We start from the raw sequence: 25,580 nt of genomic DNA, 5'->3' as shown, positions 1-25,580 counted from the left end.
GTCCGATAAAAAAGAATTTTTATATGAAACAAACTCTCTTATTGAATTAATCACTCAAAATAAACACGCATTCGATAATGAAATTAAAAAAAGACGTAGATTGTAAGCTCAAATATTAAAACAAATTTTACAAATGTACATTAAAGATGAATAAAAATTAACAGCGTAACCTTTCGGCTTAGATTTCTTAAACCTTCCCTTGTATTATCAAATCTTAGATTAAACAATTCTAATTATTCTTACTGTGATTTAAGTTTTAAAAAATGTATGAGTTATAATAAATTTTTTTATATGAATTTCTTTCGTGAAAAATAAATGAAAAATGCTGCAATAGAATCTACATAAAAATTTATCATTGGGTTTTTACCCTTTTCTTCTTCCTTTGGGAGAGGGATAAAAAGGGCGCTTTGATCCAAAATTGGTTTTGTAACTGCAGATTTCAGGTCGATCCTCGTAGAGTTGTTTGCGACGATAAAAAAATCCTGTTATAACACTTCTTTACTCTCAGACTGCAAAACTTTACATACATGTACTATTGTACACGTGTGACTCAACTTAAATAATAAATACCTATGTACAGGAACTAATCTTGACTCTCAAATGGAACACCAAGTTACTTAATCCAACATGATTTTCAAAAGTTAAAACTTTTAGAAACTTTCTTTTATTATTTTTAAATATCTTTAATATATTTTTTATGCCTATCAATTAAAAGAAAATGTTTTAAATTACATACATTAAATCCCAAGGTTTATGTCAAAATAAAGATTAGCCAGAATAGTGTTCCACTTGAGAGTCAATATGGGAAAACTGCTGTTACGATATAGAGCATCTGCTGTCAAGAAGTGATTCCTGTGAGCCATTCTTCATTTCCTCATTTCGTATGTGCAGATACGAGTTCTGGAACTCCTTTTGCATCCACTCAGGCAGAGGAGCGTTCCAGTTCTCTGGCGGCTTTTCTCTTTTCTCCCAGACATCGTTCTGATAATGTGCATGTAGTCGCTTCGCCCTTCGTTCCTTCTCACTCTTGAGCAGCTGATCCTGCAAAAGATCATGTTCTGATTATTATCACGATTCGTTCAGACGCTTCGTCACAGAGATGCACGTGGCAACCTACGTACATATGCTTCTTCAGATTTGTACTTTTGCCACTGGTAGCAGTTGTTGTAATCGGTCTTCCACTGGTTGCAATCGAGCGTCTCGCCAAATATGAAATACTGATGGAAACGCGCTCTTACGCTGGTGCATTCATCGTACTCGTCCTTATAAACCATGCACGGCCTCAGCTGCCGGAGACAAAAATGCAAATTAATGAGATAACCAACGAAAAGTAATACAAAAAAGTAATACGAAAAAAAAGACGCTTCGTATACCATCCACTCGTACTCGTGAGAGGGTCTTTTTTCTTCTTTCGTCTCGCTCATAATAGCTAAAGCAACCGTGAAGTTTTTTAAGATACTTAAATAAATAAAATTATTTATTTACTCGTCGAATACGTATTCCACGCGCAGCGTGAAATTTTGAATAACCAGGAGTAATATTAGGTTAGGATCATGCCTCGGACGCAGAGAACCCAACTCGGAATCGCGGCTTCCTCGCGACAGATACAGAGGCTCGTCCGTGTGAAGCCAGCGTTTCGGCTGCCGTCGGATAGAAGAACAGGCCAGACCTATACACTGTCTGTCCTGTTCTTTCGTGGCGTCGCCGGCACATATCGCAGATCCGCTTCTCGGTAACATCGCGGAGTCTTAAATAATTTTAAATAGTACGAAATCCGAGTCACCGAATTGTGTATTGTACGACATTTACAAGATATAATGTAATATAAATTTTTAATGTACAATGCAGCAAAAATTTTCCGTCCCACTTAAACAGACTGCGGACTGTCGGTTGTATATACTTTTCATATTTTCTGCAAGTACAACCGGTGTGGTTAAAAATTTTTGATGCATTCTACACATCATTTCTCTGAAAGCAATTTAATATTAGTACAAGTAAATATATGTAATACATGTGTACAGGCGCGCGCCTGTATTTTAATTCAAAGTAATAAGACAATTGTCTTATTTAATTCATTAAATAAGAAATTTGTAAAAAAAAAAAGTATTATTTCTCTGAAAGTAAAATATATATTAAAGCATATGTATATAAAAATATATAAGTATACATAAAACATATATAATATAACAATTAAAATAAAGACATTTAAATAAGAAATTTGTAAAAAAAAAAGTATTATTTCTCTGAAAGTAAAATATATATTAAAGCATATGTATATAAAAATATATAAGTATACATAAAACATATATAATATAACAATTAAAATAAAGACATTTAAATAAGAAATTTGTAAAAAAAAAAGTATTATTTCTCTGAAAGTAAAATATATATTAAAGCATATGTACATAAAAATATATAAGTATACATAAAACATATATAATATAACAATTACAATAAAGACATTTAAATAAGAAATTTGTAAAAAAAAAAAAGTATTATTTCTCTGAAAGTAAAATATATATTAAAGCATGTGTATATAAAAATATATAAGTATACATAAAACATATATAATATAACAATTAAAATAAAGACAGTTAAAGGAATTTGTAAAAAAAAAAAAAAAAAGCATGCGACTCACGAATCTGCATGAGCTTCAGCGGAGTTGTTGCCGGTGACTGTAACATAAATAGGAAAATATTAATTCAAACATGTTAGTTTTTTTTTGATAAAGATTTTGATTTAAAAATTAATGCTTACCTTAAAGTTGCTCCGCCGATGCAGGATACCACCCGGGCCTGCTCCTCCTCTCAGATGGGAGGTCGTCGTCGTCGTCGAGTCATCTTTTCGCGCACTGGAAACTCTCGCGAAATACTGTCATTAACCCCTAACGCTATCACTCATAATTTAAATTATCACTCGTTAGTTTACATTATCACTCACAGTTTAAATTATTATTAAAACACGGCACCCCGTATTATAAACAAAAACGCGAAACTGTACACTCACACTCACTCACACTCACTCACATAATATTCACCGCGCACTTCATAACACTTCATAACACTTCATAACACTTCATAACACTATGACTCATATTCACCGCGCACTTTATTACACTATCACTCATACCTAGTTTAAATTATTATAAAACAAGAAAAAATTATTCGAATATGACTTTAAAACTACTAAAATACGCGTCGCACAATCCGACGTAACGCGAATCTCTCAAGCAGCAGATGCCAATTTCCCGAATTGCGTGCAGTAGCGCACGCACTATCAGTCACGGCTAACCAAACAGAAAACGACACTCCGCGAGGGACCGACGAATACTCCGGGCTGTACGACGATCCCTTAAAAAATAAATTAAAAACGCGAATTACTATATCCCGAAAGCGCGAAACAATATTCCGATAACGAGAAAAGCGACCTTGTTTTGTAATAACTTAAACACGGCATCCCGTATTATATACATAAACGCGACACTGTACACTCACACTCACACTCACTCACATAATTATCACCGCGCACTTCATAACACTATGACTCATATTCACCGCGCACTTTATTACACTATCACTCATTACATAATAACTTAAACACGGCACCCCGTATAATATACAAAAACGCAAAACTGTACACTCACACTCACACTCACTCACATAATATTCACCGCGCACTTTATTACATTGTCACTTAGAGCGTAATTTATCATAAAACAAGGAAAAATAGTTCAAATAGAAATTAAAAAATACTAAAATACGCATCGCACAATCCGGCGTAACGCGAATCTTTCAAACAGAAAATGCCGTTTCCCGAATTGCATGCAATAGTAGTGACCGGCAATAATAGCATGACTCAATGCGACAACGGTGACTAACGCGCGTAAGCTAGGGTAAAGTGCGTCAGGCCTTACCGCGGATCGCGTACGTGAGTCCTGAAGTACCGAAAGAAACGAGAAAACGAGAGAAAAGTTGAAGGAAGGCATCTTCATGGTCTGTTCTGTTCGCGACCGTACATGTGAGAGAGAACGCACGAGTGATCGCTAAGAAATCATTAGAGGCGCCTATAATGATTTCTTAGCGATCACTCATGCGTTTCTCTCACACGCGAACAGAACAGATGAAGATGCCTTCCTCCAACTTTTCCCTCGTTCTCTCGCTTCTCTCGGTACTCCAAGGTTCACGCACACGATCCGCGGTAAGGCCTAACGCACTCCACCCTAGCTCACGCGCGTTAGCCGCCTTCGCCACAGTGAGTCAAGTCATCATCACCGGTCACTGTACTATTAACACGTCTTACCAGACAGAAAATCGACACTCCGCGAGAGATAACGCGTACTCTGGCTGTACGACGATTAATTAAAAAATAAATTGAAACGCGAATTATTATATCCCGAAAGCGCGAAACAATATTCCGATCACGAAAAAGCATTCTTGTTTTATGATAAAATAACGTTCTCCGCGCACTAGATCACTCGCGGGATATTTACGACACTTCCGTTAAATCTTTAAACACGACCCTGAGACGTAAGCGCGGTCTAACTGTCACTTTAATACTTCGGTCGGTGTAACGAACGACACAAAACTTGCACGAAGCACCGGTATAAAACGCGCCGCGATATAAAATATTCCTACTGCGGTAGACACTCGCGGGATAGTCCACGACACTTCCTATTAACCTTGAATCCCGACACAAGAATCTAACTGTCACTTCAAGCGAGGTCCACGTCACCCTGTTGCGCGGTCAAAAGTCGTCGGTAGAATGACCGCGAAAACTTCCCCCAACCCCTTCAATGTTTTCCCTACTATCGCGCGGGATATACTTACCCCCTTGTGTTACCCCCACCGGGGGGTATTCACTATCCCGCTTTTTATCTTTACCGTTATTCAAAACACGCAACCCCCTTTTTCGTTAATTTTTGAATTTTGACTCGAGTAATTGATAGCTCAATAATTATCGAATAGAACAGAATATTAATCATAATTTCACTATCCCGCGTTTTATTTTTACCGCGCTTCAGAACGCGTTACCGCCTTTTTCGTTAAATTTTTTATTTTGATTTAAGAAATCGATAGCTCAATAAGACATCGAACGGAACAGAATATTAATCGTAATTTTTCTGTTTCAGATAATACTCTAGCATTGAAGGAAGGACCGATCCGACATTCCGCAGACATCCTGAGAAGAGGAGGAGGACCAGGAAGGGTATCATGCATCGGCGGAGCAACTTTTTGGTGAGAATTAATTCTTTTTTATACAATCTTTAATAAAATTAAGCTTTATCTTTACATTAATTTAAATGCTAACATATCTACATTAATATGTTTTATTTTATGTTACAGTCACCGGCAGAACTTTAGAACTCCGCTGAAATTCATGCAGATTGGTGAGACATGATTTTCTTTTCGTAGTTTGTAATTGGGGGTCTTTTAAAAAATAGCGCGCGCATGGTTTCTTCTAGTAAATTATAAAATTATTACAAAATCTTTTTATTTTACTGTTAAGTTTATATATTCTGCTCTCATCTTATAACTCGGTGATGTTAGTGTGAATCGAATCTGTGATAACTGCCGGCGACGCCGCGAAAGAGTACGACAGTGTATAGTTCTGGCTTTTTCTTCTATTCGACGGCAGCCGAAACGCTGGCTTCACACGCACGAGCCTCTATATTTGTACGCGTGGAAGCTGCGATTCCGAGTTGGGCTCTCTGCGTCTGAGGCATTAGCAGGCGCTACGGGTACACACGTGTCTAGTGTGCGTATGTTGCCCGTCTAAAATCTGCGACCACTGCCTGCGAGCTCTAAAAGTTGAAGTTAGGATCAAATTAATTAGATACACGTTGGGAAGAGAGAGATAGAGAGAGAGAAAGAGAAAGAAGCAAAAGCGAGACTCCAGCGAGAGTCACGAGAGGGATGCGAGTCGCTACGAGGTCTTCCACTTCCCTGTCAATTTTCTAACCTTTTCACTGTTTGCGCGAATGTCGCGGTACCCCCGGTGCTGTGCGAGTGCCGAAACCGTCGATCGCCGGTGACTTAATCGCGCGCAAACAATAACATGATGTCGCGGTCAGTGCGCGCGGAGACACGCAGTCGCGCCAAAGACGACATTAAACGGGTGATGCAAGTGGTTGACAAAGTTCGCCATTGGTAAGTTCTCCGTGCGGCGTCCAAGCGAGAGAAGAAGGCGGGCAGGATTTACCGGGTCTCACGTCCGTTTCCTTCGGAAGATGATCGCGTATAGTACAAGAGAATATAATGCATGTCTTTATTTTATTTGATCGGCGGGGTATATGCCTGAAGGAGAGACCGAATCGCTAATGTTCCAACCACCTTGTCTTGTACATACTTATGCGAATGTCGCCTCTCAAAAGCCTGCGATTCTCCAAAAGCAAGAATTTAACGGATATAATGTTAGCTTAATCGCAAATTTCGTTAATTAAGCTTCGGACCGAGCGAGAAATTTTTCTCATCAATAAAGACAAATATAATATAATTTAGAATCTAATGTAGTTTTGTTGAATGAAAAAGATTTTCTCTATTTTTAATTATGTAACAGGTAGCTTTAATTTAATATTTTATTAAAATCCATTAGTAATAAAGGTAAATTTATAATATAACGCCCCCACTTTGGATTTTCTTCAAATTTGGAAAATGTGTTTGCTTTAATATTTTTTAACTTTCCTGAGAAGGAAAATCGTTGCTCAATTCTTTTTTATAATAAAATTTTTTAATATCGGTAAATAAAAAAATGTCAAATTTACGATTTTAAAGATACCGCGCGTGCATTATTCTCTGCTATATGTATAAAGCAGATAATCGTTATTTGCAATAGGAAATAATAAAATAATAACGTTTCCCTTCTTTATATATACACATAAAAAAAATTTTAAATAAAAAAGAAGAATTGAGCAACGATTTTCCGGCGTTATACTATATATTTACCGTAATAAAAATAAACTATGAATTTCTATATCATTATATATTACACAGGGAAAAGAAATGGGTTACAATAGGAGAAACAACTATGAAAATATATAAATGGGTTCCAATTTCGACACTTGATCAGGTATTTTACAAAAATGTAATTCACCCCAATTGAAATCAATAAAGCAAATAGTTGCAAAGATAAAAACAATTATTTTACTTTGTAGAAGAAAAAAGGAAAGATAGTTTCTGATAAAGAAAATGGCTTACCAAGAAAAGGAGGAATAGAATCGTCAAATTCAAATTTTGGACTTACAGAAGACTCCAATACATGTGAGTTTAGTTTCGGTAGTTTCGTGAAACTGTTTTTTTCCGTTAATAAAAATTGAATTTTCTGATACCCTAGGTTTTTCCACTGTTAGCGATTCCCAAGGACTGACAGACTTCTCTGCTCACTTAGGCTTCTCGGAAGACTCCAATTCGCAAAACAGCGAGCCTACACCTAAGAGATTAAAGACTGACTAATGTTTGACCTACAATCAGCATCACAGCCAATGTCATATAGGGATTGACACTTAGGAATCTATCTCTTTCGTGAATTTGCACTTAATAATTTTAATTTTAAGTAATTCCTCTCGATAATGGATGAATCCTGAGAAAAAGTTTTCTCTTCCGTTTCATCCAAATTTAGTGAGATATAGATAATATATATAAATATAAATATATACATAAATATACTTATATAATTACAAATAGCATCAATCCTATGAAACGTTTTCAATTACGTGTAACGGAGTTTATTTTTTTACGTATGAATTTTCCCGTTAAATTTAGAAACTAGAAACAATGATCGGCTGACTGGAGCAAAATCAGGCGAGTGATCAATCCGTTTATATATACACAATATTATTTTGAAGTCTTAAATCAGTTACTTATAAAATGCTAGTATAGAATGAAACTTGCGATCAGATCAGGGATCTGCAATTACAAATTAACTATTTTCATATAATAATTACACAAGTTCTAAAGTAAATTTTTTTTTTTTCGTAAATCCCACTTTTTGTATAAATTATTTAAATTGTGATACATAGCTTTATGAAGAAAGAACTGATTCGTCAAACAGAACTCGATCGAAGAACCAATCTCAATTCTCATTCTAAATATGTCACTATAAGTGGTTGATTAAAGTTTTAAAACAATATGAGACGATTATATCCCCGCAATGCGAACAAAATAAAACGAATTCTGAAATTTGAGGGTGTTAGACTATTCAAAAATTACAAAGTTTGATAATAAAAGCGGATTGTACATTTGCAATTGTTTAGTAACATTACAGTATTATTTTCTTTTAAAACTATATTTTTCTCGCTATAACGACATATATTGTTGCATGAAAGATTATTGCAAAATACTCGAATGATATTATGATCGGTTTTGCAATAAGTCAAGCTGAAAAACCAGCGCTTACATATATTTTTTCTTCAGACGCAGTTCACACTTTTAATAGTTCAGAAAAGTCATTGTATATATTTCAAATATTTTTTTTTTTTCCCCATCTATTAATACTATAAGAGAACTTGCATTCCTATGCGTTACATTATAGCACCGTGACATGTACAAAATAAGCTTGGATTCATACGAATAAAATAGTTGAACGACTTCTTAATCAGTGCTACCGCTTATGAAAACATTATAATACATTTGTAGTATGTTTGTATAAAGAGAGTTAGTAAGAATATCTTTAAACGTAAAGATACTCTCACTAATTGTTATAGCGAGTATTTCAACGTGTAAAAAAAGTGTGTGTGATTTATGAAAATATTCTATTGATAATATTTTCATCGAAATTGTTTAACGGAACGAAAGATTGAATCGAAATTTTACGTAAGTCACATAGTTTGACGAACATTTTTCATCTTATAGAATTTTCTATATAAAAATATATGTATATTTATAATCTCTTTTTTACAAAGGATAATGTACATTTAATGTTAATTTAAAGTATTTAAAAAATTATGTGTAACATTATTATGTATAGAACTTTTCACTTGAGTAAATATTTTATTTGTGACCACAATTACCAAGGGAGTATTTTACCATCGTACTGAACGAAACAACCCGTTTGTTTTTCTGTCAACGAGTTTAAGGTACTCAACATGGAACTAACGCTGGTATCAACGTCCAGTGGAGCATTGCTACCGCCCATGTCGGTTCGTACCCACCCAGGATGTAAGCACGCCACGAGAATCCCATCTGCTCTTAGTTCGACGCTCATCGATTTAGTCGCTGCGTTAAGTGCCGTCTGTTTTACAAAAGTAAGAATATATATAAGATATGTGTTAAACTATTTCGAGGATTTAACGATATAAGCTAAGTAGATACTTCATTCTTTGAAAATAAAAGTCTGCAAATTGTGCTAAACAATGAGCAGCACTCTGTACATTTTGTAAAATGCAATTATTTGTTTCAGCGAGGCGTACTAAGTGATGTCTTCCACTTAAAGCTTTACCTTACTGCATCTGTAAGGATAAAAGCCGCCGTCAGTGTTCTCAGCGATGCTACCTAAGATAGACGTCATGTTGATCACCGCCGCTCTTCTTACGCTCAGTCCCGTTTTTTCCTCGGAATTTTTCGCTGCGGTTTTCAGCAGAGGTACGAGAGCCTTGAATCAATTATTTCCTCATTCCAATGCTACTCGTCAATGTGAAACTCATAAATGAAAAATAATTATAGGCATACCTTTGTTAACATAATTGGTGCTACGGTGTTTACGAGAAAAGCGTCTACAATCTGCTCCTTTTTCACGAGACCGAGCCGCGTGAATTTGCTAGCAGTGCCAGCGTTGTTGAACAGAACATTGAGACCGGCGCCATTCACCCGTTTGCTAACTGTGTCCACAATCTTGCTGTAACTATCTGTGTCTGTTAAATCTGGGAAAAAGATTTACAGTGTTAATTATTACAGGTATTTTGTGAACAATTAGCGTTTTATTATATATATTTAAAAAAATGGCATGTAAACTATTCACTATAATATTATAAAAAATTATAATATATTACATTTTCGCAATATTCATATTTTTGTTTTATCGCATGCTTTATATTGATCGACGAACTATTACACGCGAAACGCGAGATGTATAATTTATTGATGCCGAGATATTTCTGTACGTTGCGTATGAACTTTATCTTCAAAGTAATACGATAATTCTCATTATTATCACATACTTTGTTATCGCAGTTTTAACAAATCTCATCACACGCCGATAACAAAATAAAATGAAAATTGATGTTCTTATCGTGCGTAAAGGAGAAAGAATTTATCTTCGGCGCTAGAAAACTCTAGACTTGAGTGCTATCAGATAGCACGTATCGATCAGTACAGGCTCGTGCAATTTTTTTTCCTACTGTAGAAATATTTGCGACGCGCCTCACTCTGCACGTTTTACGTTTGTGTAATTTCGTTTTTCTTTATTCTGCATCTCCGACGTATGAACATGAAAGCCCGCAAAATAAATCAAGCGAAAGCGTGGCTGATCTGTTGCGAAAAATCGCAGACTGTCGATTCCGATTCAAGCGACCCGGAAACCGAAGACCGCAAAGCAGACAGCAAAACGCAGGATAAATTAAAAAATGAAACTAGAAGCGAAATGGAGAACGGTACAAAGAATAAAGTGGAATCCAAAGTGGAGAACCAAGTGAACCAAACGCAAAGTGAAGTGAACGATGAAACGCAGAAGAATATCAAGAATGAAGCAAAAAACGAATTGGAACACTCGATAAATAAGCCTGACAATAAAACGAAGGTCAAAGTGGAAGTCAGAATGCAGGGAGATATTGAAAATAAGTTGGAGAACCAGATGGACGAGGTAAAAAATGAAGAGGCAAGCGGAGTAGACTGTGACGAAGCGGAGAATAAAATGTTGAAGAAATTTGTGGATCAAGACAGAAGTGAAATAAATTCCGAAGCACAGAGTAAAGTGGAAACGAACAGCAACGTCGAAGATGAAATAAAACTCCAACCGAAGCAAGGTAATAATTTTTGCCGTGCCATATATAAGTATGATATCAAAAATTTCCTGTGACCTTTTAAATACTAAGCGGCGTGCGAATACTTAATCACTACAATGTTATTTTCTTTTTTTCTAAAATTTTGTTTAAAAAATTGTAGACATGTTATTTTTGGTTGTAACCGGTTTGACCAGTTTAACCGGTTGTATGTATGCTATTTTCTAATTGTCATTACGCGGCATTTTAATTTGGTTCTATAAAAGGTATTCTCAGTCGCTGCACGCTGAACTGACGCAGTAAATTAAAATGAAAGAAAGTATATTTCTTTTATTCTAACTTATTGCACTAATGTGCAATTCAATTCAGCCGTGCAGCGGCTGAAAACAGACTCTTAATTTAAATTTGAAGCAAGTTACGTGATTTTATTACATTTTTTTTATATTATGCTGTACTAATTAAATAAATTAAAATAAGTAATCGTAAAATAAAATTGCAAATGATCTCGGTTCAAAGCAAAATAGAAAACTGACATAACATCGCGAGATGACGTCATGAATTTAATTATCGTTCGTACGTCATTCACGCGTCACTTCGATGTCACAATTTCTCGTATTGGAGTTTGTAATATTTCTCTCGTCATCCTAACGATAACGAGATAATTAATTAATTTCTCAAAGTCATTCAAATTCCTCGCGTTAACGTGAACTTATCCGATAATCAGTGCGACGATGGCAGACTTACCTATCTCGATAATTTGCACGATAGGCGATTTCTCGGCGAGCGCGCGTAACTCCTGTAAAAGAAAAAAAAAAATTAATCTGATTTTTATCCTGCCGTACAAACGCACTTCGGATGCGAAGCAAGGCCGAGGAGACCTTGCAATTATCTCGAAGGCGAATTTAACGAAGTCGTCTAACGCGAAAAACCGGTCCTACGCTGTAGAAAGTGTTGCCCACTACGATAGACATGAAATTATACTGCAAGGAATTTGGTTCATACAGTTAAATCAAGTTTACGTAAACAATAGTCGCATCATTAATTGCGTAATTAGAAAAACCATAATTTTAGTTTCTAAAGTTGAAAATTTTGGAATTATTAATTGTGTAAATCTCTTGAATTCTTGACAGTACTTTTACGTTCATTATGGTGGGTAATTTACATGTATTATTTTTACAGTGTAAGTACACCGGTTTGCGTAATGATCGACGGACGTCGGTATCGAGCGAGGATCTCAATCGCTGACTCACTGCGAAATTCCGACGACATGGAGAGAGGAACTCGGGGAAGGAGAGCGCGTATAATAGATGGCGGTGACGGAGGCTCGCGAGTATGAGGTTACAAAGGAGGCGTTCGCGCAACGCGTTGCCAGTGTGATCTAACCATCGTTCGATTTCGGTTCGGCGAAAAGTGAATCGAAGTGAGCGGAAAACTTTTCGGCGTGAAATTAATCGTAGGAAAAATTCGTTCGATTACGCGAGGAGCAAAGAAAGTCGCGATGGCGCCGATCGGTAAGTGTGTCTCTCTCTCTTTCACACACATGCACACACGTGAAAATATTGCGTAACGACAAATCGCGATAATCAATCTGATTCCGGAACACGTAACTAGTCCTTCTCCCCTTCTGATTTCTCCTTACCGTCGCCTTAGCCATATTACGACAGGTCGCGAAGATGGTGTCCGGCGGCGTTGGCGAGTCCACCAGGTGTCTCACTAGGCCTAGGCCCAAGCCGCGGTTGCACCCGGTCACGAGGATCGATTTCATTGCACACGAGTCTCGCGGCGACTTACTGACAAGACGTAATCAGCCGTAAGAACGCGAGTGGGCGCAGCGGCGCTACAACTCCGGCGGCGAGTCCTCACTCCCGTGCGGCGTCGCGTCACCGACGGCTTAGTTGACGTCACACGCGCCGACGAGCGTGAATTGCATGTCGTCGATTATCATGGCGACGGCACTGACGGTGTTCGCGCGGCTCGTGTCACCTCGCATGGCGCACGCCAGCCTGCTGGGATCAGCGTGCACACGGACACCCCTTACCAGATGCTGTACAGCCTATGGAGCCGCGATGGCTTGCACGTGCAGTGAGTGCAAACGGTTGTTACGTAAAAGTTGCGCCATCGGCGCGCGCGTCAACTCAAACGGTCTGAAGATCCTCGCGACAGCTCGCTGAGCCACAGAAATTGCTCCCCAATCACCTCATAATTTAGTTAATTCTCATTTTCAACGTCGTTCCGTTTTTCTATGTGATTTATTGTCTTTCAGCGGATCAAGATTACATGTACGATCTTTTGGTCATCGGTGGAGGATCTGGTGGCCTGGCGGCAGCTAAGGAAGCAGTGAACCTAGGAGCGAAAGTCGCAGTTTTGGATTACGTGTCTCCATCTCCGATCGGTACTACTTGGGGCTTAGGTGGTACGTGCGTCAACGTGGGATGTATACCGAAAAAGCTTATGCATCAAGCTGCATTACTCGGTGAAGCTATTCATGTACGCAAACTATTTTATTTACTGCAATAAGAGTGATTTAAACGACTCGTGTTTGATTCGTGAATTTTTTGGTTTTCAGGAAGCCGCAACGTTTGGCTGGCAGTTAGATCCAAAAGCGATAAAAATTAACTGGGAAGCTTTAAGAACCGCTGTACAAAATCACATCAAGTCTGTGAACTGGGTCACTCGCGTTGAGCTTAGAACAAAGTTAGTTGCCTAAGCTCTCTTTTTTACATGTTTGCATATTCGTATCTCTATTTTTTTACTCTATAAGTTATCTGTGTAAATTTACGAAAGTATTAATATATTCAAATATTAACACCTAGGAAAGTTGAGTATCTCAACCTTCTTGGACATTTCAAGGATGAGCATACAGTGATTGGAGTTTCCAAGAAAGGGGAGGAGAAGATTCTTACAGCTAAAAACATATTAATCGCGGTAGGTGGCAGACCTAGATACCCTGATATTCCGGGCGCTGTTGAATATGGCATAACTAGCGATGATATATTCAGTTTGGAGCGTGCTCCAGGAAAAACTCTGGTCGTTGGCGCTGGATGTATCCTTTAATAAAATTTTATACTTATATTTATAGACGTGCTTTAGATTTTCGGGAACAATATAGTTGTAGAAAAGTGCAAATAAAAAATTTTCTTAATGATGAGATATAGATATTGGTCTGGAATGCGCCGGCTTTCTTAACGGCTTGGGCTACGAAGCGACGTTAATGGTCCGTTCGATCGTTTTGCGCGGATTTGATCGTCAAATGTCAGAACACATTGCTGAGGAGATGCAACAACGCGGTGTACGTTTCGTTTACGAGGCAAAGGTTAAAAAAATAGTAAAACAAGAAGATGGGCGTCTCCTGACCGATTGGGTCGACAAGGTATGCGTTTATCGATAAAATTAAATATCTAAATGACAAGACAAATCTGTATTAGAGTGAAACGTAATTTAAATCTTTCAGGATGGCGAAATTCATCAAGACGTGTACGATACTGTTTTATTTGCTATTGGCCGACGGTCACTTACTCAAGAGCTGAAACCAGAGAACGCCGGGCTAAAGCTCGTCCCGGAAACTGGAAAGATCGATGCAGTTAACGAACAAACAAATGTTCCCAATATTTACGCCGTTGGAGATGTACTTCATGTAAGTTTTGTGACATGTTATGTCGTTATTAATACTTCAAATCTACATTTTGGATAATTAATTATATAAAATACACATACAATAATTTTAATGTGACATAATATAAATATGACTTATGTAATTTTTCGGGATTTTTTTCTGTTATAGAAAAAGCCTGAGTTAACGCCCGTCGCCATACACGCGGGTAAACTGTTGGCCAGAAGATTGTACGGTAATTCAACCGAAAAAATGGATTACGCAAATGTTGCAACGACAGTATTTAGTCCTTTGGAGTATGGATGTGTTGGGTTGAGCGAGGAAGCGGCGATTAATCTTCACGGGGAGGATGAAATAGAAATTTTCCACGCGTACTACAAACCAACGGAATTTTTTGTACCTCAGAAAAATGTCGATCGTTGTTACGTAAAGGTTGTCGCTCTCAGACATGGCGATGAAAGAGTGCTGGGCATGCACTTCGTTGGACCCAACGCAGGCGAAGTGATTCAAGGATTTGCAGCTGCTATCAAGTAAGCACTTAGTCCATACAAGCATTTACCAATTTTTTTTAAAGTTACATTTTGAAGCTGCGTAACTCATATTTTATTATTTTTTTCACAGATGTGGTTTAACAATACCAAAATTGAAGTCCACTGTCGGTATACATCCGACAGTAGCCGAGGAATTCACGCGCATATTCATTACCAAACGTTCAGGCATGGATCCTAAGCCACAGAGCTGTTGCAGTTAAATTGATGTACGCATAGCGTTCATCGTTTTCCGATTACATTCACCGATTTGTACTAATTAGAAGATGATGCGGCCCGTACTCTCATGAAATCAGTCGAATACCTTTGGGCTAAAAGTTTTTTCACACGAAAATGGAATAGCGCAATATTACATCGAATAAACGGTTAGAATTCAGGAGAGAAACAAACGACCCACTATTATAATTAAATCACACTAATGGTACTTTTTATATGTATTATTTTTTCATGGAACTACGCACGCCTTATTTGATAGTTTTTTTTTTTTATAACAAAACAATATTAATAAACGATTAAAATCATGACTATCATGATTGCTTTGAAAATAATTTTTTTGTATAAAAAAGAAAAATAGATTACCTTACCAGTGTCCAAAATAAATTTCCTACTTAAATTTAATTTATCTTTATCTCTGAATATACTAACTGCAAGTAGAATTTATGTTCTCGTAATTTGTAAATCAGTTTTTAATGTTATAACTACACTATTGTAGCAAAATATCCACAAAAATAATACAGCATTCCTAACAAAATAGAAACATATTTTTATAAATAATTACATTATAAATTTATATAGTTATTGTTATATTAAAAATATTAAATAAATTATATATATGTATATATATATTTATATGAGAAGCAATTTTTTTATCTCTAGTGTCTTCGAAGTTACTTTGGAGATGTAAATGCAAATTCTAATCCTTTATTGTATAACAAACGAGTGGAAGAAAATATGATTCGTCAAGAATGATCTTTATCCGATCGTAAGTAAAAAGAATATTTTTTAACTAATACATTATTAACGATTCTGGCAATTATTTTAACCTCGTGTGATATGTTTCAAGACACTCTAGAAATGGGCTAAATAAGACAGACTAGCTGCTAGGCTTCCCGAGAATAATGTATTATTACGTTATGATACAGTGGATATTTTACAAAATTTTCGCCGTGAATATCGTGGGTGCCAAATTGTCGAAGGAAAACTATGGCTGAAAATTGAAGAAATCAGCACGACAGTCACTTACAGTACTTTACGAAGGAGACTTTACAGCTACGGGTCACTACGATGACCTATTAATGCAAGTGACCGATAAACCAAAGACAAGAGCGGCGTAACTATTTTACTGTGTAAAATTTAAACTAAAGTTAAGAGACGCTTAAAAAGAGAACGCCGCGCCAGCACTCGTTGGCCGTTCGCTCCTTCGATTCGTGTAAAAATATAATAAGCTATACGGCACACGAAACTTAAGGAGTAAATTAATGTAAAACGATACGATGTAGACTCGTTCCCTAGTACTCACTGCTGTAATACTGTTCAGCAAAACTTCCGACGAATGTCTCGTCGTTTCTTATTAATATTACTTGCAATTGCCGAGCGTTCTTTCTTTTTGTTTTTTTTTTGTTTCTTTATTTTTTTTTTTGTTTTTTGTTAATAACTCGTAGCCGAAAAAACGATGGTCGACCGCAGATATTTGTAAGCGCAGCGTTAAAATATAAAATTAATACAACCACAGGCAATTGCCATTGGCCGACTTTCTCCGCGTGGCATCAGGAACTGTCGGTGGAAGGGACGTTTCTGACTCTTGAAAGAAGGCTTTATTCCAAGACAATACTTATACGATAGACTAGAAGCAAGGAAAGATTCGCCTCCCGAGAGGTACACTGCTTTGAGGAAGCGCTACACAATAATATTCGTACGCCGCCGCGTTACGAGACCCGTTAAAAAGTCAATTTTCCAACGGATTAACGGCGACTAAAAAAATTAGAGCAATCCGGTTTCAATAATGAAAAGAGAAATCGATTTAACGTTTGTAATCCCGGGTAAGTCAAATTTAACAGTTGCACATTTAGCGACGTGATTCCACCGGACTGAAAGAGAATTTAAATGCCAATGATGAGAATTAAAATCGGAGCACAGACACCGCCAGAAATTCTAACAACCGTAGTAATCGTAATTAAACGCGACAGGCGAAAATTCTAAGATTCATCAGACGCAACCCCACACATTAATAGGTCTGCGTTACGGCGTTACGTTCGCACTGTGATCTACGTTGTCACCAGCAGAAAACCATGAATAACTGAGTCCTGATTTTCGTTAACTTGTAACACAGTATCGATTGTATTTTTATTACACTCAGATATTTCGTTAATGTTTACTGTAATACCTTTAAAACTTCAAACTGTAGTTTATTTATTCCGTAATTAATTGTGCATAAAAATATGCAGTTTTGTAACATATATACATATATATGTACGTATAGTTATTGAAATATATAGGGTGTCCCATGTATATACTTATTTATACACGTGAAATATTTATATTATAATAAACTGTAATTAATTATGCATAAAAATATGCAGTTATGTAACATATATACATATATATGTATATATAGTTGTCGAAATATATAAAGTGTCCCATGTATATATTTATTATTTGTACACGTGAAATATTTATATTATAATAAACTGTTTTAACTTATGATTCTCTGCTGGCAATGCTTTCTACCTACCTACTTATTCATCTACCTACCATGCCTACTATACCTATGTATCATACATGACGCTGTCGTTAAAAGAAGTACAAAGAAAGGTACACAAAAACCCTTATTTCACTTTTGTAATTATTCTAAGACGTATTTACATAGTTATGTACAAACACTCTAGGTGTCGGCTTAAGAAAAATATCAACGTGGAACAGTGTAGCAACTTTTTGTTTCTTTTCTTCTCGTACGCTCGTGAAAAAAGAAAGAAGGAAAATTCTAGCGTTACACCTAAGAAGCAACGACCCGGTCGCTCGGATTTGGTAATAACTCTGCCGTCACGCGCGGAAACTATCAATCGCAGTACTCATCGTTCTGCACGATGCCGTGCTTCTTCCTGCAGTCCGGGCAGTACCACTTGCCCTTAGGCGGCACCATAATGCCGACGCATTCGAAGTGGAACCACTCGATGCGGCAGTCCTCGCCGTCGCAGGCTATCATCTCCGACACCTCGTCGTAGGGACACCTGCAATAGCAGTAAATCTTACCAGGCCGCTCGGTGGTCGACGCGCCAACGACTGGCATCATCGGGCTGTTCTTCGGCTGGCTGACGACAGGGCTCTCCGCCTCGGACTCGCTGCTGTCGCTGCTGCTCTCCGCAGGATCCTCGGACTCGGTCGATGCTGGAGCGACGATCGGCGGTGCCTCGGGCTGGACCGCTGGCTGCTGGTTCTGCTCCACAGGCCTACTTCCGTATGTCTGCGTAATGCTTTTGCGGCCCAAGGACAGCCTCGACACCAGCGGCTTCGGATTCGGCGGCGTCACCACTGCCGGCAGAGGAACGAAGGACGGGATGGTCGTCGAGGTTGAAGTGACCGTCTCGAGTTTTCGCCATCGGCCAAACGAGTGCTTTTCCTGCGGTTCGTCGTCGCTCGAATCACCGTAAAAGCGCTTGGGCACGCGTTTTCTCTTCGATACTCTTTTGTTCTCCATTTCGATGCTACCACTGTTCAAATTTGGCACGCCGGTAGCGGGGACCGAGGACGTTTGCTGCTGCTGCTGCTGCATTTCTATCTTTACGTCCGCAGAGTTTCCGCCGTGAAAGTCGTTGCACGTCACAGCCGGCAGCAAGTTTGGCGTCGAGGATCTGCTTTTGGAATGCAGTTTCACCGTCGGCTGCGACGATGAGGCAAATCGTGCGTTCTTCTGATAGAGTGCCTTGGGAATGTTCAGCTTGATCGATTCCACGGTGGTGGCTGGTGTTGCATTACGTTTAGCGGCTTTTTCGCCTTTCCGTCGTTTCTTCGTCTTCGTCTTTTTTTTCTGTTGCTGTTGCTGCGGCTGCTGGTTTTCGATGGTCATCGCAACTGGATCCGGAAGTGCCGTTTCTGCGATCAGAACGCCGTTGTTCAGTGGCATCGGTAGCTGCTCCATCGCGGGTATCAACGTCGAAGTCGGCGTCGACGTCGGAGTCGAGGTCGGCGTTGACGCCGCCGGCGCTACGGTAGCTAACAGAAGCAACTGATTGCGCTTCTCCGCCAGCAGTTTGTTCGCCAGCAGCTGCGGATATTCGTCGTAGAAATCTTCGTCCGTCTCGGTTTCTTCGGTCTCCAAATCAGATTCTTGTAGAAGCGGTTTCGCCGAAGAAGGCTCGTTCGACTCCATTTCAGGAATCGTAGGGCCGTTTTCTGTTGCGTTCTCCGGCTTATCCTCCAGGTTGTTCCCCGGTTCGTTTGATTTGTCTTCCCGCGCGGTCTCTTTTTCTTTCTTGCTGCGATCTTTACGACCGCTTGACTGTTTCCTAGGCGAGCTTTCAGACGCGGAGCTGTCGGAGTCGGAACTACTGCTGGAGCTGGAAGAACTGCCGGACGAGGAACTGCTGCAGCTGCAGTTAGTGCCGCACGAGCAACTGCTCGAGTCGGTGTCGCTCGAAGAATCGCTCGTAGACGATGTGCTACCACTTCGTTTCTTCTTCTTGGGAGTTTTCACCTTCCGCTTGTTCGCGTCGCTGTCACCGCTAATGTTGCGACTGGGAGTACCAGGTGACGGGGTTCTTTTAGATTTGGCCTCGTGCTCTTTCGCGTCGTTGTCCATCGAAACAGTTATATCCTCACTCTGCTCGGCCGAGTATATCACGCAGTAATCGTGATCGGAAAGAACGATGCTCCTCAAGTACGCGGCGTCGGTTTCAGGCACGCTCTCTTTCAACGCGACGTTCTTGGCGGACTCTTCCACGTCCAGGCTAGCAGCATACGTTTTAAAATTATCCCAAATACCGTCCATAATGCGTGCCTCCTGTTTCTTCTCCTCCTCGTTTCGCTCAACCTCGACTATGTCGTTATTCAGCGCAGTGATATCGTCGTCATCGACGCCAGTCGCTGTTTCGTCGGTTTTACTCGTCTTCGTCGCGTCCTCGTCTATATTCTCTTTTTCCGGAGGTTTTTCCGTGAAAGTTTGCTTCTCTTTTTCTTCTTCGCTGTCGGTGTCGCTCTCGGAGGAAAGATTGAGTGGTGGCAGATCGTAAACGTCAACTACTTTTTTCACAGCCTCTTTGACGTTCTTTGATGCAGTTTCGATTGCCGTCGCCAGCTCTCCATCGGTCGTCGCTACCGTCGTATCCTTGTCCGACTTTTCGTCTTTGTCCGTCGGCGGGGCGTTAACCACATCTGTCGCGTTCATCTGCACGTCCTCGAGTTTAGGTTCTCTGTGAGCCGCCTGATGTTTCGCCAGAAGTTTTCGCGAGATGAAACGTTGCTCGCACTCGTCGCAGCCGTACGGCGAATCGCCGGAGTGCAGCCTCTTGTGCACCTTGAGCGCTACAGCACGTCCAAAGCTCGAGCCGCATTCCTCGCAGACGAACGCCGTGGGCGGTATGCAGAAATGATATATGTGCGGCCACTTTTTCTGCAGGCATTTACGACACAGAACGCTTTCCGTGCCGTGCTTCCAGAACAGGTGTTTCGTGATGTCCGGCTTGTTACGATACGCAATGCCGCATCTGTAACACAAGTGATGCAGCTTGTGCTTCCACACATGGTTCGAGAGCCGCTGTTGATTGCCGGTAGACTCCAGACAGACGTCGCAGGCATGATGACGTTTGCGCACGTGAACCATTAGTCGGAACGCCGATGGCAGGCTCGACACCGAGCAAAGGCAACATCGGTATCGTAAGTTCACGTTCGGCGAGTAAATCCCAGGGCACAAATGGCACACTAGTTCACTGTAGCTGTAAAATGTCGACTTGCACATTATGCAGATCAATATTGTTTTCTGGTGCATCTTCCGGTTATGCAGGTACAACTCCTTGTGCACGGTCGAATGAAATCTGCAATGAAAACATTCGTATATTAACACGTTCGGGACGTTGTACGTGCCGTCTACACTGTTGTACGTATCCAGATTAAAGTAGCGGGATTCGAGCTCGTCGAGGGACCTCTTCACGCGCGTGGTAAACTGCTCGGCGTGTATGATGATCGCGGGATGCTGTGGTTGAAACTTGTGCTCCGCTAGCATGTGCAAGCCGAGTTGCTTGCCGTTGACAGCGATGTATCGCGCGTGATTACAGTACACGCAGGTGGGACTAGCTGCCTCTATGCAGCGTTTCAGCAGATCTTCTACCTCCATGCTGTCCAAGGTACCTTCAACGTTCAAATCGATGCACGGGACATCTTCGCCGGCTAACGCGATGCCGTTGTTGTCGATCGTAAGATTTTTTGTTTGCTCGTTTATGCCTGCGACCGAGTTGCTGTTGGATATCTCGCTGGCAGCGCCGATCGACGTCGTGTTCGCGACAGAGAACAGCTCATCAGCATACGTCCCGACTTTACTTTCCTCCTGGCTTCTTTGGCTTTCATCCGCTGCGTCGAGTCTGTCATCAGCTTCTTCACCTTCCTCGCCATCCTCTGCCTCTGCCTCTTCATCTTCCTCCGGATTACTGTCCACTACGGCTAGTTTATTACTGTCGGAATCGCTATCGTCCAGCTCGTTCGCCTGATCGTCGTCGATGGTGTTTCTATTCGTTTCAGAACCGTTAAGCATTCTTTCTTTTGACGTCGAGCCTTCAGCGTTATTATTTTCTTCGGACTCTCTACTCGTGATGGTTGACGCGACGCTAAATTGCGAGTTTCTATTGCAAATCTTGATGACTAAACTCCTGTCGGAAGAAGCAACAGCATTAAACGATACCGAAGCCTGAGATTCAGTGTTTTCCACTTTTTTCTTATTAATTTCTTCCAAGTTTTCTTTTTCTTTGGACTGCGAATCTGATACGTGCGATTCGTGCTGCGGGCTAAATAACGATCGGTTGACGGGACTGCAGCTTCCCTCGTTTTGTGAACTATCGTATTTGGTTGCAGTTTCGCACGTAACGTTTGTTTTCGCATTCACCGGCGTAATCTCTTCAACATCCGAGTGTACTGGACTAAGTGCTCTCGAGCTTACCGAATATGACGGATCAACATTGCTCTTGTCGCATCTTTTTTCGTCTTTCGCATTCATATTTTCATTTGCACGTGATGCAGGTACATTTAAGGTACGAGTTGCGTCCTCTTTCTCGCTTTTTTCTTCTTCTTCGCCCGTGTAACGCGACACCTCCATGATCGTCGCCGTCACACTGTCGTAAGGTTCGCTGAATTCAAGTTGACAATTTTGAACCGGTGACTTTCCGCTTGGTCCTCTGTCCCGACTGTTGTAGATGTCTTTATTCACCGCCTGCTCGTCATTTTCATCGTTCTCGTCGGATGAATTGTCGCCCCTGTATCTGGATACCTCCATGATCGTCTCGGTGACCGTGTCCCTCGGTAAGTTGTTCTCTCTCTGAACGTCAAAATCACGATCAAACTGACTGAAACTTTCTTTGCATTGAATATTTGCGCCAAGTTTTCTTACCAATGCGCCTGGTTTCTGTTGACGGGAGTTTTGCATGTCGTCTTTTCCGTGTTTCCTCTTGTTGTACTTTATCGTTTGTCTCGGCAACCCTTTGCCGCCAAGGTTTGCGGCTGTCTCCGACGGCGGGACCGTCGTTGGCGATGCGCTGTCCGTGTACGTCGCGTCGGCGACAGTCAGTGGTGTAGACGCATTACTACGAAGTTCCTTATCCGTGTCCGACAAGTTGAAATTACAGGTACTCGCATGTGTGCCGGTTTGTCTGCATATTGTACATGTCGACGCGACGGTGACGGCCGCGTCCTGTTCCAATATCGGGGAGCAAAAGTGGTTGAAAAAGTCGTCGGTTTCCGAAAACACCTTCTCGCAGGTGCAGCAGATTAAGTAGCACGAGCCCTTGAAGGCGTTGTAGAAGTCCTCCACCGAAGTAAATGCCATTTCCGGCACACTGTGCTTCTTCATTAAGTGGTACAACAGTCTTTCCGCTTGCCCGAACATGCCTAAGCAGTACAGGCATATGTGGCGCTTGTGTATATCTCTCATGTGCAGGAACAAATTCCAGTTTTCGAAGTATGTGCCACACGCGGAACACAAGTAAACTTTCCTTGTAATCTTGAAGTTACTAGCGTGTGGCACCGAGGAACTGGAGTCCGAAGTGCTGGGCATTGGCGTCATGCTAGGGCTACAGATGCAGCTTTGCTTCGAGTCGGGCCCACAGCCGGACCAGGCTTGGCACTTGGAGCACTTGTACCTGGCGGACGGCCGGAGGCCTAAATACTGAGCGTATTCCGTTATCTTACGCTTCCGCTTTCTCTCCACTCGCCTATCCTTGCCGGTCCTGGCATTAGAATATGTCGATTGCCGCTCCGGCGTGCTGTTCTTCGACGCGACAACAGGAACCTCGTGAGCCTCGGCCAAGATGCGCTTCTTAAAGCCCTTAAACATAAACTTTGGCCTGGTGACAGAGTGCTTACTCAAATCCTTCGCTATAATTGAATTATAGAGAATAGACTGCTTCTCCTCCTTGATCACATCGGCGTACACATTGTCGATGGAATGTTTTAACGGGTTGTTCAACGTGGAATCTCTAAGTTGCTTGTCCTCCAGGATGTTCCACATATCTAGTATTTTACTTTCTCCATCCTCATCGTCCATAATACTACAAGCGGTTACTGTGGCACTCTACCTAAAACAATCACGTATTTCAGCATGCAAATCGTAACACATACCTAAAATACAAAATACACAAGTAATATGCATAATTACAAACTATTTAAGGCGCGCAACCATATAAAAATCATAAAGAAACGACTGCAGCTTATAATTATCACTAAATGTCAATCGAATGCGCCTGTTTACTGCTTCCAAAAAAAGTATCGGCTAAATGAAATTGAACTCGAAATTGTCTGCGATCAAAATCTTCTTCAATACAAACGACGTTACGGCGCGACAGAAACACGTCGCCAACGCGATCTCCCTAGCGATTAAAACTAGTAGAAACGAAAACCGACTGCTGTTATTGCGTCACATTGTCAACGATACGGTTTAGCGTCTCATTCCGCTGCCGAAAAAAAAACTCGAGCTCTCGCTACCGCAAGGAAGAGACGCGAGAGAGACAAAAACGGGAGGAAAAAAAAAAAGAAAAATCGGCCTTGAGTTCACAGTCACATGTCACGTTTAGAAGAGTCTTCGAGACCCGCTGCTTTCTGCAAAACCGACGCAGGAGCGGCGTCGAAAAAGGACGCAGTCGGCGAATGAAGAAACGGCTGGGAAAACCGGTCCCGGTGGCTCGAGAATCGCTTCGCAGTCCTTAACGGCGAGTTGGACAACTGAAGGTAGACAGGAACGAAGCACCCGGACGAGTCGTGGGAGCCGAGCGCGAACGGGAGATCGAGTTGGCCGCGGGGCGAGCGCGGCACGGTCCTCCAACGCCACTCCCTGGGTACGCTGACTTACTCTTGCAGGACGCGTGGCGAGTCCTCGGCGTGCTTCGTCCGACGGTAAAATTTGCCGCGTGGCGCGCAGCACTTAACGCGAAGCGTTTCGGCGGCCCCGAGTGACTGGTGTGGAGCGCGACGGAAAGGTTAGTAAAATGGCGTCATCAGCTCTGTTCGTGCTTTGAGCGCTTCCGACAATTCCGACACGTTCCCAGTGATGCCACCCTTCGTCATAGCGACCGCGCGACAACTGTCGCGCGCGAGGTTAAGCCCGACGTGCTCAATGGGCGGCACCGAATCCGTAGTCACGAGACTCCGCGCTGACGGCGATGACACTGACGACCGGCGGGCAAATGCGAACGCCGCACTATCCTCCGGTACTCCGAGTCGTCGGACGGTAGCATCCCCCGTAGACGCTCACGCGCACATCCAGCGTGGCGGTCGCGAGACACCTGTCGTTTGCTTCTCTCGCTGCGGCAACAACTCTCGAGCGGCAACCGATGAACAAACGCGCGAGTCGGCGGCGACGGCGAGACTCAGTGGTTTTGACACCGCTAGACAGTAAATCCTGCGGTCAGAAAGATTCTTGACACCTCGCGGCACGTTTCCATGCGCGGGCAGCCCTGTTTACGAACGAGCCAATGAACGCGCGACTTATCGTAAATGACCACGCGTTAGGCTCGGTCTACATTGAGGGGCGTCTACAATGAGATCTTCAGCTTTAAGCCGTAAGAAATTAGCCAATTATATTAAATTATTCTTTTAGAATTTTTAATATGATTGGCTAATTTCTTGCAGCTTAAAGCTTACTACAATAATGTAGATCGAGTCTTACCGTGCCAAGCGTTCGAGGAAAAAGAAGAACTAATCGCTTATTCAAACGTTGTTACGTTTTTTCGACCCATTTTACATTTTTGTGCTTGTAAAGATACTCTTTTTCACGCGATCACCATTCTCCCGAACGCAGCTG

At 41.0% G+C, this 25,580-nt stretch overlaps 5 protein-coding genes across 11 annotated transcripts; 2 read left to right on the top strand and 3 right to left on the bottom strand.

Moving 5' to 3' along the window:
• Positions 1–8: 8 nt before the first annotated feature.
• Positions 9–1,976, bottom strand: LOC139113712 (synaptic plasticity regulator PANTS). The gene is made up of 4 exons (XM_070675043.1): positions 1,374–1,976; positions 1,122–1,286; positions 821–1,041; positions 9–482 (listed from the first exon to the last, which is right to left on the bottom strand). Exons 1-4 carry the CDS (start codon positions 1,422–1,424, stop codon positions 440–442), a joined length of 480 nt encoding a protein of 159 aa, XP_070531144.1. The 5' UTR covers positions 1,425–1,976; the 3' UTR covers positions 9–439.
• A 3,819-nt stretch (positions 1,977–5,795) lies between these two features.
• Positions 5,796–9,000, top strand: Bcl7-like (chromatin remodeling complex subunit BCL7B-like protein). Of its 2 annotated transcripts, none has more exons than XM_070654579.1 (4): positions 5,796–6,146; positions 6,990–7,065; positions 7,151–7,256; positions 7,330–9,000. In XM_070654579.1, the coding sequence occupies exons 1-4, from the start codon at positions 6,055–6,057 to the stop codon at positions 7,446–7,448; spliced, it is 393 nt and encodes a 130-aa protein (XP_070510680.1). In that variant the 5' UTR covers positions 5,796–6,054; the 3' UTR covers positions 7,449–9,000. The 2 variants fall into 2 exon arrangements, with proteins under 2 accessions (XP_070510680.1, XP_070510679.1); XM_070654578.1 differs by having other exon boundaries at positions 6,990–7,080.
• Sni (SDR family oxidoreductase sniffer) lies at positions 8,209–12,705 on the bottom strand. The gene is made up of 5 exons (XM_070654577.1): positions 12,570–12,705; positions 11,675–11,726; positions 9,663–9,853; positions 9,433–9,585; positions 8,209–9,225 (listed from the first exon to the last, which is right to left on the bottom strand). Exons 1-5 carry the CDS (start codon positions 12,693–12,695, stop codon positions 9,001–9,003), a joined length of 747 nt encoding a protein of 248 aa, XP_070510678.1. The 5' UTR covers positions 12,696–12,705; the 3' UTR covers positions 8,209–9,000.
• Positions 9,849–15,636, top strand: Trxr1 (Thioredoxin reductase 1). Of its 3 annotated transcripts, none has more exons than XM_070654573.1 (8): positions 9,849–10,954; positions 13,194–13,417; positions 13,497–13,624; positions 13,744–13,973; positions 14,086–14,300; positions 14,382–14,564; positions 14,712–15,070; positions 15,162–15,636. In XM_070654573.1, the coding sequence occupies exons 1-8, from the start codon at positions 10,414–10,416 to the stop codon at positions 15,289–15,291; spliced, it is 2,010 nt and encodes a 669-aa protein (XP_070510674.1). In that variant the 5' UTR covers positions 9,849–10,413; the 3' UTR covers positions 15,292–15,636. The 3 variants fall into 3 exon arrangements, with proteins under 3 accessions (XP_070510674.1, XP_070510676.1, XP_070510675.1); XM_070654575.1 differs by lacking the exon at positions 9,849–10,954 and adding an exon at positions 12,115–12,441; XM_070654574.1 differs by lacking the exon at positions 9,849–10,954 and adding an exon at positions 12,859–13,012.
• Positions 15,637–16,189: 553 nt separating this feature from the next.
• Mesr4 (misexpression suppressor of ras 4) lies at positions 16,190–25,096 on the bottom strand. 4 transcript variants are annotated; one of them, XM_070654572.1, is made up of 3 exons: positions 24,630–25,096; positions 22,677–23,859; positions 16,190–22,604 (listed from the first exon to the last, which is right to left on the bottom strand). In XM_070654572.1, the coding sequence occupies exons 2-3, from the start codon at positions 23,826–23,828 to the stop codon at positions 18,144–18,146; spliced, it is 5,613 nt and encodes a 1,870-aa protein (XP_070510673.1). In that variant the 5' UTR covers positions 23,829–23,859; positions 24,630–25,096; the 3' UTR covers positions 16,190–18,143. The 4 variants fall into 4 exon arrangements, with proteins under 4 accessions (XP_070510673.1, XP_070510670.1, XP_070510671.1 ...); XM_070654569.1 differs by having other exon boundaries at positions 16,190–23,859; XM_070654570.1 differs by having other exon boundaries at positions 16,190–23,855.
• Positions 25,097–25,580: the final 484 nt, after the last annotated feature.

The sequence above is a fragment of the Cardiocondyla obscurior genome, linkage group LG03 (genome assembly GCF_019399895.1).
Source record: "Cardiocondyla obscurior isolate alpha-2009 linkage group LG03, Cobs3.1, whole genome shotgun sequence".
NCBI lineage: Eukaryota > Metazoa > Arthropoda > Insecta > Hymenoptera > Formicidae > Cardiocondyla > Cardiocondyla obscurior.
This window is presented reverse-complemented; position numbering and strand designations above follow the sequence as displayed.

What these genes read in the sequence shown, in the direction of transcription:
- LOC139113712 (XM_070675043.1), bottom strand. Translation starts at nt 1,424, where the DNA reads ATGAGCGAGACGAAAGAAGAAAAAAGACCCTCTCACGAGTACGAGTGG. An exon ending in CTCACGAGTACGAGTGGATG is followed by an intron (nt 1,287 to 1,373) that starts GTATACGAAGCG and finishes TGTCTCCGGCAG; the next exon opens with CTGAGGCCGTGCATGGTTTA. An exon ending in GACAGCAGATGCTCTATATC is followed by an intron (nt 483 to 820) that starts GTAACAGCAGTT and finishes GTGTTATAACAG; the next exon opens with GATTTTTTTATCGTCGCAAA.
- Bcl7-like (XM_070654578.1), top strand. Translation starts at nt 6,055, where the DNA reads ATGATGTCGCGGTCAGTGCGCGCGGAGACACGCAGTCGCGCCAAAGAC. An exon ending in ATCAGGTATTTTACAAAAAT is followed by an intron (nt 7,081 to 7,150) that starts GTAATTCACCCC and finishes TTTACTTTGTAG; the next exon opens with AAGAAAAAAGGAAAGATAGT. An exon ending in TACAGAAGACTCCAATACAT is followed by an intron (nt 7,257 to 7,329) that starts GTGAGTTTAGTT and finishes CTGATACCCTAG; the next exon opens with GTTTTTCCACTGTTAGCGAT.
- Trxr1 (XM_070654573.1), top strand. Translation starts at nt 10,414, where the DNA reads ATGAACATGAAAGCCCGCAAAATAAATCAAGCGAAAGCGTGGCTGATC. An exon ending in TACTCGGTGAAGCTATTCAT is followed by an intron (nt 13,418 to 13,496) that starts GTACGCAAACTA and finishes TTTGGTTTTCAG; the next exon opens with GAAGCCGCAACGTTTGGCTG. An exon ending in CGCGTTGAGCTTAGAACAAA is followed by an intron (nt 13,625 to 13,743) that starts GTTAGTTGCCTA and finishes ATTAACACCTAG; the next exon opens with GAAAGTTGAGTATCTCAACC.
- Sni (XM_070654577.1), bottom strand. Translation starts at nt 12,695, where the DNA reads ATGAAATCGATCCTCGTGACCGGGTGCAACCGCGGCTTGGGCCTAGGC. An exon ending in CGTGCAAATTATCGAGATAG is followed by an intron (nt 9,854 to 11,674) that starts GTAAGTCTGCCA and finishes TCTTTTTCCCAG; the next exon opens with ATTTAACAGACACAGATAGT. An exon ending in CACCAATTATGTTAACAAAG is followed by an intron (nt 9,586 to 9,662) that starts GTATGCCTATAA and finishes AATTGATTCAAG; the next exon opens with GCTCTCGTACCTCTGCTGAA.
- Mesr4 (XM_070654569.1), bottom strand. Translation starts at nt 23,828, where the DNA reads ATGGACGATGAGGATGGAGAAAGTAAAATACTAGATATGTGGAACATC.